This window comes from Adiantum capillus-veneris, chromosome 19, assembly GCF_014529385.1.
Source record: "Adiantum capillus-veneris isolate H3 chromosome 19, ASM1452938v2, whole genome shotgun sequence".
Lineage (NCBI taxonomy): Eukaryota > Viridiplantae > Streptophyta > Polypodiopsida > Polypodiales > Pteridaceae > Adiantum > Adiantum capillus-veneris.
The window spans coordinates 55,668,980-55,680,712 of NC_140949.1; the positions used below are offsets into that span (position 1 = coordinate 55,668,980).

The 11,733-nt window shown below is 41.4% G+C and overlaps 2 protein-coding genes across 2 annotated transcripts; both read left to right on the plus strand.

Moving 5' to 3' along the window:
- The first annotated feature begins 6,298 nt into the window (after positions 1-6,298).
- Positions 6,299-6,808, plus strand: LOC147434055 (uncharacterized). Its single transcript, XM_086490672.1, has 3 exons — positions 6,299-6,390; positions 6,461-6,534; positions 6,654-6,808. The coding sequence occupies exons 1-3, from the start codon at positions 6,299-6,301 to the stop codon at positions 6,806-6,808; spliced, it is 321 nt and encodes a 106-aa protein (XP_086346798.1).
- LOC147434056 (ACT domain-containing protein ACR9-like) lies at positions 6,674-10,734 on the plus strand. Its single transcript, XM_086490671.1, has 8 exons — positions 6,674-7,068; positions 7,875-8,096; positions 8,269-8,374; positions 8,657-8,990; positions 9,242-9,526; positions 9,660-9,798; positions 9,881-9,978; positions 10,218-10,734. The coding sequence occupies exons 1-8, from the start codon at positions 6,846-6,848 to the stop codon at positions 10,284-10,286; spliced, it is 1,476 nt and encodes a 491-aa protein (XP_086346797.1). The 5' UTR covers positions 6,674-6,845; the 3' UTR covers positions 10,287-10,734.
- The last annotated feature ends 999 nt before the right edge of the window (positions 10,735-11,733 follow it).

An 11,733-nucleotide genomic window follows, 5' to 3' on the forward strand; every position in this document is an offset into this window, starting at 1 on the left:
CTCAACTAACTCATGCACTTGCCGTATAATCTCCTCTTGTTGAGCATGAGAAACTCTATAAGGAGGTTTGCTAGGCGGTGAGCTTCCTGGAAGAAGTTCAATTGCATGGTCATCATTACCTCGTTTAGGAGGTAGCTCACAAGGGATGACGTCAATAAAAACATCTTGAAACCCCTTGAGAAAATTGGATGACTCTAATTCCTTTTGGTTGATTTTATTTTCTTTTGCTAAAGCATTAGGTTCATTTTGAGAATCTTTAACAAAAATCATGTACATAGAAATAGAGCTCTCTATTGACTTGTTGAAAGCTGGTGTATGTACAATGGGGATAGTGTTACCCATTTCCTTAGCATCTATATATATGTCTTTTTCCCTGAACTTGAAGGAGATTCTCCTTTCAGGGAATTTAACATTGGCAGCCAAGCGATCAAACCATGGTGCCCCTAGGATTACATCCTCATGCTTGAGAGGAGAGATAAAGAAGTCCTTTTTGTCCACATAGCTTTGGACATGAAGCCTCAATTACCCGATTAAGGGAGTGACTGAAGCTTCTTGCCCCTTGAAAGCACTGTCTGTGGCGGGTAGGACATCTCCCATCTCGTAGGCTTGTATGACTAGCTTGGTGGCCAACTCTATAGATATAAAATTGTGAGTAGAACCAGGGTCAAAGAGAATAAAAACATCATGTTCTCTTACCTTTCCCCAAGCATGGCATAGAGGAGATCCTTTGTGGTGATTTTGGTGAGTCTCCTCTCTTGGATTTCAACCAAGGTAGCTCTAGGAGGATCTTGGCGGTTGTTCTTTTGGGGACAAGCACGGTACGCATGCCCTTGTTCGTCGCACTTGAAACACCGGTTATCCTTGCGATAACGCTCAAGCTCTTCAAGAGAGAGTTTGTTTTTACCTTTGTAAACTCCCTTCTCTTTAGCTTTGTTGGAGTTGCCCTTATGAGACTTTTGGACATTGTCCTTCCCCTTAGGCTCGTTGGAACCCTTGTTTTCCGTGGGCTTATTATTTCTTTTAGCTCCCGTTTGGAAATTGATTTGAGAGGCCACCATAGTATGGTGTATTACCGCCGATATGGTACGTGGCCTTTGGGAGTTGACATACTCCGCCATTTCTTCGGTTAAGCCCGCACAAAATTGTTGCTTTTGCTCTCCAAAATCCAACTTTTTGAAGACAATGGCTTTGAGTTGTAGGTCCCAAAACTTGTCTACATATTTGTGGATAGATTCATAGGGAGAGAGCTTTAAGCTTTGCCATTCGGTGAGTACTTTGTCTTTGGCATCGGTGGCCAAAAACTGCTTCATAATGGAAGCTCTTAAAGCTTTCCATGTTCGCGGAGCTTCACCGTTGGCTCGTAGGCTAGACCACCATTGCCTGGTGGATTTTTGAAAGTGCATAGCTACATGGCGTAGCTTAGAGGACTCCGTGAAGCCCTCATCTCCAAATGCCGCATCAAATTGTTTGATAAAGGCCAAGACTTTGTCCGTAGCACCAAAGGTGCCATCATAGGTAAGGAAAGAGATACTCTTCCCTCCCTCTTTGAACTTCTTGAGCTTGGACGACCTCTTCCATGCGGCATAGGATTTCCTATGGCCTCTTCTTTTTGATGGTTCAAAGGTTGCACCATCACTTTCTTCAGAAGGTGAAGAATTTGAGGAAGGTGGAGAAGAGGGTAACCTCTTTCTCGCCTTTTTCTTGTCTTGATCTTCGTCGTCTTCATCATCACTTTCATAAGAGGAAGAGGATGAAGAAGATGGAGAAGAGGGTGTCCTTTTTCTCGCCTTTTTCTTCTCTTGCTTTTTATCATCCCTCTTTGAATTATGGTGTGGAGAAGGGTGCGATGGTCTTCTCCGCTTTGGTGGTGATGGAGAGCGTTTAGCCCACCATCTTCGTGGAGCCATCTCCGCCGAGGTGGCGGGAGACTCACTTCTTTCTCGTTCCTTCGGTGGAGGATCTTGAGTTCTCCTTTGGGAAGGAGATGCATCATCAAGAAGTAAATTCTTGAGCCCCTCGTATGGATTCTCTTCTTCTTCTTCCCGAATCGGAGAGAGACCTCTTTTGGAAGTCTCACAAGGAGGCTTCCTAGGTGTTCTCTCATCATGGTGTGAGCTTGGAGAATCCCGTGAGCACGGAGCTGCCGTTGCACTTCACTTTGGAGAGATGGATTGCCCATGGCTTGTTGAAGCCTAGAAACAAGATAGTTAACACGCATCGGAGCATCATTAGTAGCTTGCTCATTAGCAAAATCAAAGTTATCAACATTAATTTCACTCTCTTTATTATTGTCAGCCATTCTAACAACTTTTAGGTGTACTTTGGCACTTCAAGCCCTAGTTGCTACTCCTCTTTACCCCTTTAGAAAAAGCACTCAAGCTACTGTACCCGTGGCTCGAATACCATTAATTGCAAGGAATAGAAGAGAGGGCCGTTCAACACCAAAACAACACCGACTCCTGTCAAGCTTCTAATAGCTCAATAGTGATTAAGCCGTAGGCAAGCCCGGTATGACTCCACTATTAAGACCATAGCTCTCGACGGTGATGCCCCGTTAACTGCATGAAGGCAGGCGCACTGCAAGGCTGAAAAATCCCTATTCTACTTACTCACAGGCAATTAATAATACCAATCATTTATAGCTAGCTTGAGGACCTCCCTTCTTGAGCAAGAAAAGAGAAACCTTGTGCTCTGATACCAATGTAACCTTTAATGGCCTAAAAACTTGTGTGTACCGGAAATTAACATGAACATAGTGGGAATTTCATTAGAATATATTCCTAATGAGAATTACAAGAGTGCTTGGGTGGAGAGAGCAACAAAAAGCATAACACCTAGTTAGATAGCATGAACAATACTTTCAAAAGAGAGAGAAATTAAGCTATTGACAACAGTCGAGGACTGGAGTTGCATGGAGCCGGTCCCCCCCTCCAAAAGGCTTTGTATTATGGTTTCTCCCATCAAGAGAGACATTGTACAATACAATTCTTTGTGTTCCTTCAAGACTAGCTAGTGCAATGAAGATGAAAGCTTCATGCACTAAGCAAAACACTTAGCAAACACAACATCAATTATCCCCGGTCTCAGACCCAAGACCTCACACACCTTCAAAGATGGTGAGAGCTAGCAGGGTATGAGAGTAGATTGAGAGGAAGAAGGAGTATTCTTACGAGAAAGATGTACATCTCCTCACATAATCACTCATATTAGCATAGCTTAGCTTAGTAATTAGCATGGTAGAGGAGATGAGCATGCATTGAAGCTTGGCTCTTGGTTGGATTTGGATCACAAAGCCAAGAGTTGTTGGTGTAGGCCTCCCTTCTCACAAGCTTGGAGTAGGTGGTAAGATTTCCATTAAAGCTTGAGAAGGAGAGAGAGTCTTCTTTACTTCACACATGAGATTGTGTGAGTGTGTGTGTGATAATGCCTTGCAAAAATTAGCCCCCTCTCTCTCTTGGGCAACCCCTCTTGCTATTTGCTCTTGCTATCCTCTCATTGGACCTCCCTAGGGCTAGCCAATGACAATTAAGCAGCATAAGTGATAGCCTTCTGACATGTGTCCTCCTTTCCCCTTTTGTGAGAGCTTTAGGTAATTTAATAATTCAACTAAACTCTCATTGGACCCCTTTGCCTCTTGGACAATAGGAATCAGGCAAGCCATTGGGCTGTTGAATGCTCATTGGACCCCTTGGGAGACTGTCCAATAGTCTTCTGGAGGACTTAATTCTCATTGGTTCTTTTATTAAGTGTTTTTAAATTAATTAAACTAGATTTACTCTAGCCTAATTCTCATTGGTCTACCTCTAAGGCCATCCAATAGGAATTGGGTACACCTTGTGGGCATCTGGCCTAGGGAGCTGACATGTGTCCCTCATTCCCTTTGTGTAAAGGGAGCTTGTGTGTGTGTGTGTGGCTTTCTCTCTCATCCCCTACAAGCAAGGCTCGCCCCCTCCTAAGTAGGGATTTGTAAAGACTTTTTTGGCACACACAAAGCATCCAATTCCCCCATGGTTGACCTTTGGACACAACCTTTGAATTTTGGAACCTTAGCATTTTGGAAGTCTTAATGGGCTGAACCTTAGGGTCTTCTTAGCCCATTGTTGCACATGGCTCTTTTGTAGATGCCCCCCCCTTTGGATCCGTACTGTGGCCGGTCTGCTAGCTTAGCCAATATTCTAGCTTTTTCTCCCCTGGAACTTCCCCATATTAAATGATCAGTTTAACATGAGAAAATGATTTAGGAGAATTAGATATTGATTATTATGACAGAGTACTAAGTTTTTTGACTTTTTGCTATATGTGAAAACTAAGTCTCTTCATTTTCTACCATCATAGTACTTACTCTTCACTTTTGCATTTCAAACCAAATGTTTCTTAAGGTTTTCTTTGCAATAAACCACAAGAGTGTGACATGTGGATGCCCTTTCCTTCCTTGAAAACATGTGGATGCCCTATCCTTCCTTGAAATTTTAAGCTTCATTATATATAATATAGATGTTGATTCAATTCTCTATGCACTTTCCATTGTAGTGCAAAGGTGATGTAATTTAGTGTAATATAATAAAGGATGTAAAACAGTATTGCACATAATGAAGCATTCAAGATATGGTTGTCACTACCTTGGATTGCATGCATAAAGAGTACTTGCACATGTTGTCACCTTAAAGGAGGGGGGGGGGGACGGGTTGACCCAAATTGAACCATACTCCTTCTTGATCGCAACAATGCGCGGATCACATACTAGTACACATAAATAAAAGATATACACATAAATAAGTACACTTTTCTTTACACCTTTTCAAAATAGAAAATTCAAAATTTTAGCATTTTTTACATATATATATATTTTTAAATTACAAAGAGCATTTTATTTCCTCTCCTTTTACTTAGATGTAGAGTTTTCAAAATTCTAAACAATAGAACTTTAAGTTAAGGGACACTTTTTGAGAGGCTAAAATATTATAGGGAAAATTACCAAAATACCCCTCAAATTTGAGAATTTCCCAATATACCCTTGCATCATTTTGGGATGTATTTGCCCCAATTTCTACATAGTTATGACAATGAAGATCTACCTTTTAGAATCTTAGACAAAATTATACACATATAAGCTCACAAATAGAGGGTTGCGTGTTCAAAAACAATAAAGGATTTCATATGAAGAGGCCTTAATAATGTCTAAAATTCCTACTGTTATCATTTTCTAGCAACATTGAAGGACATGTTGAGATTCTTTGGCCATATATGAGGGGTACATTGGGAATTTTTGGAATTTGAGGGCAGTTTGGAAATTTCCACAAATTACAAGGGTATTGTGGTAATTTTTCCTATATTTTAGCACGATTGAGTGATTCACCTTGTTCATCTATAGCTCCATTGAGCCATATTACAAATTCTAATTGAGCTTCTACTTGTCAATCATTTTTACGCGATATCCCAAGAATTCTTGTCGAAGTTCTTAGGTGGTGGTCACACGAGGCTCAATTCCTAATAACTCAGGCAGATAACAGAGCCCACAATGTGGTCACACGTATCCTACTGAGCATAGCCTTTTGTAATTGTGGCGATTTTGGCATATTTGCATTAGGAGGCGTTTATAATACATTTGATGCGGGCAACTTTCAAAGGAATCAATGTTCGCTCTCTAGATCCTCTCCTGCTAGCAAAGGTAACATCCTCCATGTAGCTTTTGTTGACTACCACATGCAGATAATCATTGATAAGTTTGCTCGCACATGAACGTAACCATGGCTCAATTATCAATGATTCAATGCGCAGGAGGCTTAGTAGCCTCCGTTACGCAAACGGATAGTGAGCCCTCACATGACCATAGCCTTATACAGAAGTTGTTCTTTAATCGAGACACCTTGGCAATTGACCGTATAGTAGTAAGTAAGACACAACCAATCCCAATCTCGCACAATAAAAGGAAACATTATAAAACTTGACAATTTCATGTTGTGACAGCCAACCTTCATTAGTTCTAACATGTACCCATGCTTTGGTACCCACTTTATAGCATTTATGTGCTCTGATAATCCAAGGAGGATTAATGATGTTCATGAAAAAGGGTAGACTCATGCATTACCACATCAACATCCATATCCTTGTCCAAATGGACTTTAACAGAAGCCTTGGGGTCTACTAAAAAAGCGTTAGCCATTCAACAAACTAGTGGAAAAGGTCGAAAGAACCCTAGGTTTAGTGTTAATCCACCTACAAAATTTGATCTTTACCAACAGGACTATCGAGTGTCAAAAACCCACATTTCAGTTTGACCCGGCTTTCCGTCGTGAGAATGAGAAACCCTCATCACGGGAAGCAGGATCACCAGAGTTTGAAGCCGCCGCGTAAGACTCCTGTAGACCGACCATCCCCTGCAGGCGCCACGTGTTGTCGGCTCTCCTCACCCCCCCTTTTCTAGCTCCCCATAAAAGCCTTGCCTTACATCCTTCTGCAGCGCTTCCATTAAAGCTTCAACCCCCGCTGGGTGCAGTGAACGTCTTGTCGAGCTCTTTGAAACAGTAACTCCAGGTACCATCTACCCTCGCAACAACCCACAACGCCTGTTGACAGTATAACTTTCTCCTCTGAATTTAGTTTAGAGAGAAGACTTTTTGTCTTGCTTTCAACTGATTCTCTTCAGGTTTTAGGGTGTTTAGCAGGGTTTGAAGAGGAAACCAGTTCTCTTCATCATACCAGCGAGGGTCTTCAGCCCCATTCTAACAGGTGGAAATTATCCAAAGTGGCAGAAAAGCTGCCCATTATCTCAGGGAAAAAGTGTGGTAGATTTGCCGTCTCACATTGAACCCAGAGTCCTGGCATTGTAGTTTTGGACACTCCAAATGACATTTCAGCTCTTGCAGAAGCAAAGTTCTGACCCTCCTCCTCGTGTAAGCAGCAGAGTGGCAGATATGGGTGCCCTCAGTGATGAGTGCGTCGTCATTCGGCTCGGTAGCAAGCCTGGAGATCCCAATGTCATTACCGTGAGCTGCTCAGATGAGCTTGGGCTCGCTTGCAATCTTGCACGGTCAATTTTTGAGTTTGGCCTCGAAGTGGTGTGTGCTGGTGCGTCTTATCTGGCTCTTGTCTGAAGTTTGGTACTTGAATGGGTGTGGTTTATCATGGTTTGTGACCGTGTGGTTTTACTTCTAGAATCATTCATCACTATGAACATCACACCAACAGATGACATTAATTGCAATTCCAGCATGTTTGTAAGGAAGCAGCTTACATGGTTATACTTAGGTGTCAGTTACAGATATACTAACAGATTGCTAATATTTCGTATTGAATGCTTCTTTTAGTGCTAGGCTTCATTATGGCTGAGTCTGCCCGCGATCCCAGAGTCATGGCAGAAACTCAGTACGTTGAACTTTGTGTTGATGTGTGCTCATGTGTGTGTGCATGTGGTGTTTGGGAGCATACGTTACTAGTTCTACACCCTCTATTGGGCACTGACAATGCTAGTGGGGATGTCGTGATATATAGTCAATACTATACGTGATGGAGCTGATGGTTATATTGTCTTGTGGGTGACAATTATCTGTATACCTTGCACTTCTCTTTAAGGGTGAATCTGGGCTTATCCTGGATTCATCTAGGTATATAAAAATTTAATGCACATCTACTTACATGTATTTCTTGTGTGAAACAAGTCTGGAGCATAAAATTTTAATGCACATCTATGTGCATGTATTTTTTGTGTAAAACAATCTAGAGTATATAGAGATTATTTACATGAACTTCCGTCTGTTACTGCTTTTTAGGGAACCCTGGGATGTTGCATAATGTTAGGAATAACCTAACAACCCTCTTTGTGACTTTTTCATTTCATCGATCTTATTGGTTTGACTTTTTAATATTTATGTCAGATTTTTCAACTGATGGGAGATGGTGTTTGATGCTGTTTTGGGTCACTCCAAGGCAAGGCCCTGCCAAGGCAATCAAGTGGGCGCTGTTGAAGAAAAGACTTGTCGCTGATTGCCCGTCACCGTCCTCTTCTTTGATTATGTCTTATAAAGCAAATCTAGAATATAAGAGGGACTCATACCTGCTGCAGACATGTTCGGCAGATCGAGCTGGACTTATCAATGGTGCGTAAAGTCTGAAGGAGCTAGAATTTGGTAATTAAGAAGATCTTTGTTCAAATGGGGTGCTTTTATGAATATACAAATATTGGGGGTGCTATTATTAATTTTTTGACAGTTGCTTATCATGTCAGTAATGCATCAAAAAATTTAGCTGTGAAATTTTGTTGTTGTGTAGATTTGGCGCAAACACTCTGGGAGCTGGAGGTTGATGTTCATAAAGTGAATGCCTTGACTACTCCTGATGGTCATGCGGTTGATGTGTTTTATCTCAGCGACAATAGGTAAGGGTAATGCTCTTCTCTTGAGGCACCATTGAAACATTTATGTAAAGGCTGCATTTTGGGAAAATGGTAGCGTTCTAAGTTTCCTAAGAGCGGTTCTATGTGGGCTACTTGCAAATTGTAGCTTGTCCATATAGTATTGTCTGTGGTCTGATACATACTCCATCTTTTCAGAATGGAGGTAGCCATGTCACCTTGCTTATGACTGATGCGACTTTTTGATTTATATTTTGGATGAGTCACAAGTGCACAAAGGAGTCTTAACACTACCCATCTTTTCAGGAAGTTCCCTTCAGTCAAAACAAGGCAAGAGGATGTCTGTGATCAGATCAAATCGGTATTAGGTGCTACCCAGTCTCTTTGTCAGCTTAGCTTGACAACTGACAATGACTTTCAAGAAAATTTGGACGTCCGGATGTTTCCGACGCTTCCTGATGATTTGTTCAGGGAGAGCTTCACTTCATCTGGTGATAGTTGCCCATCAACTGATCCGGAGTTTTCTGTTAACATCGATAACTCTTTGAGTCCTGGTCACACATTACTACAGATAACATTCTCGGACCGGAAAGGAATATTGTATGACTGCATGAGGGTGCTACGGGATCTCAATCTCAGGGTAAGCATTCATTTCTTCATATCAATGACCACGATATTATGTGTCAGTAGGTTCTGGTCTTGTAAGACAAGAATGCGAGGCAGTTTGTGTGTGTGTGTGTGTGGGCTTTGTGCATGTGTTCATGTGTAGAATTTTTGGTTTTTTAGTGTAAAATCAAAGGTAGGTTTCTCGTTATTTATTTGAGTTTACTGTTGTTGTTGGGTCAAGTTAAGGCTAAGGTAGTCAATGAGTTTTGAATGTATTCTTGTCAGATCGCCTATGGCCGACTTTCTACGACATTAAAGGGAAGTGGAGATCTAGATTTGTTTATATTGCAAGCAAACGGGAACAAATTAGTAGACCCAGATAAGCAAAAGTGTTTGGCGGATCGTCTTAAAATGGACATATGTGACCCAATAAGGGTGATGATTGTAAATAGAGGGCCTGACACAGAACTGATAGTGGCAACAACAGTGGAGAAGAACGGGTGTGCTCGCCCTCGCATCCTATATGATGTCACATTAGTCTTGAAGATGTTGGACATTTGCATATTCAAAGTAAGGGGCTTTGATTTAAACTTTTATGTCTCTTTGACTGTTTGTCTAAGTATTGTTTTGGAAGCTTGTTCAGATGGAGTAGAGCCGGGGCATTGCTTATTTTAGGTTTAACAATTTTGCCTTGTTTGTGCAGGCTGATAGTGAGAAGATCGCCCATGGGGATAGACTTTGGGAGATTTATAGGTTTTTGCTGTTAGAGAAGCCGAATGCGTCCTTCAAAAGTAGTCGCACGCGAACTCATATTGTGGAAAGGGTGAAGAGTGTGTTGATGGGTAAGCAACTGGGGAAAGGTGCTTCTTAGAAAAGAGGCACAGGCTCTTCTGTGCCTCTTTTCTAGGTGGCTACATCAGTTAGGGGTGGCGTACTTCCGGCTGGGATTGAAGCGTTCGGTCCTATTGTGCTCACTTCATGGATGTTTTGCAGCTGCCAATCAGGTTTCTATATGGAGGAAGGTGTGTACATATGTTAGTGGTTTATGGGCAATTTGCATTATTTCAATGAAAAGAGTTGCATGGCTGGTTAAAGTGAATCAATGATGTGTGTGCTTTTCAAGAGTCGCAACTTGTCTAATCTTGCTATTCATCCACACACACTCACACACACTATTCATTATTTCTTTGGTAAGAACTTACCTGTAGTCTGAAAGGACTAGTTATATCCATACTTCTAATTAGTTTAAGGGCAACTACAGGTTCAAACTGGTGGTTTGGACATCCTTAAATCGGGTGATCTTTCGACTTTGATCCAACCCTATTTGTGACAGAAGTTGCTGCATCTTGTGTGTCAGAAGGTTTAACCTTAATTAGGATGTTACAACATGTAAACCTTCGAAGATGACTGCACAATAGACACATCAAAATGTGTCCTCAAAAATATTGCACCTTCTCATCATTCACTACTTTCATTTTGAGAAGAACGTAGACTGAAGCTTTTATAGCAGAGAATTGATGGGCACCTACAATCATTTGGAAGTGCAAACATGAAGTTCTTACTGACTTTCCTGTTGGAAAAAGTGGGGGTTAATTATGTAGTTAAAGTCCCAAAGGTTAAAAATGTGTACCCCTCTTAGAAGAATAATGTGTACCCCTCTTAGTAGAATATTTCTCAAGAGGAGGAAGAGCACAAGGATGGATGCAATTCTATGTCAAACGACATTCGATTTTGTATGTGTCAATGACAATTCACAATTGGGAACTTTGTTTTGAGCATGAGCTGCGAGCAACCCAACCCTTCCCAATTTGATTGGTTTTTAACTTTATGTTTCTCGTCTTATTGGACATCATCTTGCCCTAAGATTTGTGTTTTTGTCCCTCGAATAAAATTGCTCATCCATCCTCTCAATCAAAATAGGAGGGATTGCCTCCATTCAGTCCTAACCTGTCGAGTCAATTTTGTAGCAACATAAACATGTTCAATGTATAGTGGCCCAGGACTATTCACCTCCAATTATCTCAGAAGATTAGCAGCTCTACATTCATTGCTTCATAATGTGTGAGTTCTCACAGCTTGAATTGAATGCAAAAATTAATTCTATCTTAAACTGCAACCAACAGAATAGAAGTAGAGCCCTATGGCGTTATTCCATGCTAATGTGTTTGTAGTAGTATGGTATCTTTCAATTTGCCCATTGCATCCTTGCACCATCTCATGTGGCAATGTGAGCACTGAATTATCCTCATTAATGATTTGATTTCTTGGATAAGTTCTCATGTCGCATCAATGGTGTTGTAACCTAGTGGTGAAGGTGGATGTGTGGCGTTGTGAAGATGGCATCTCTAATATGACAGGTGTACCTCAGAATCAAAGCAGAAAATTAGGTCAAATGTCTCCCTTTTGAGTTAATTCTTCAGTAGTTCTTTTGGAAAAGAGACGTGTTCAACGTGAATTGACAACGCTTCGCCTCAGAACAGGAACATTTGCTTCTAAGAGGGGTATTGACTAGGCATCATCTATGTAGCCCGTTGTGACCAAGTAGTTGATGCTTGTTGGCCTTCAACGAATACAGGTAAGCGCCCTTCAAAAAGCAATCCACCCTTGGTTAGATATTGAATGCCTCCTTGGTGGTATTCTGACTCATAGAAAGCTTCTCATGGTAGCATTTTGCCTCATTATACCGCCCCTGGGATATAGAGGTAAACCCCACCTATCAATGACCACGAAGCTCTGACTTGTCATGAATGAAGTCTTGGGACCTCATCCTTGTGCAA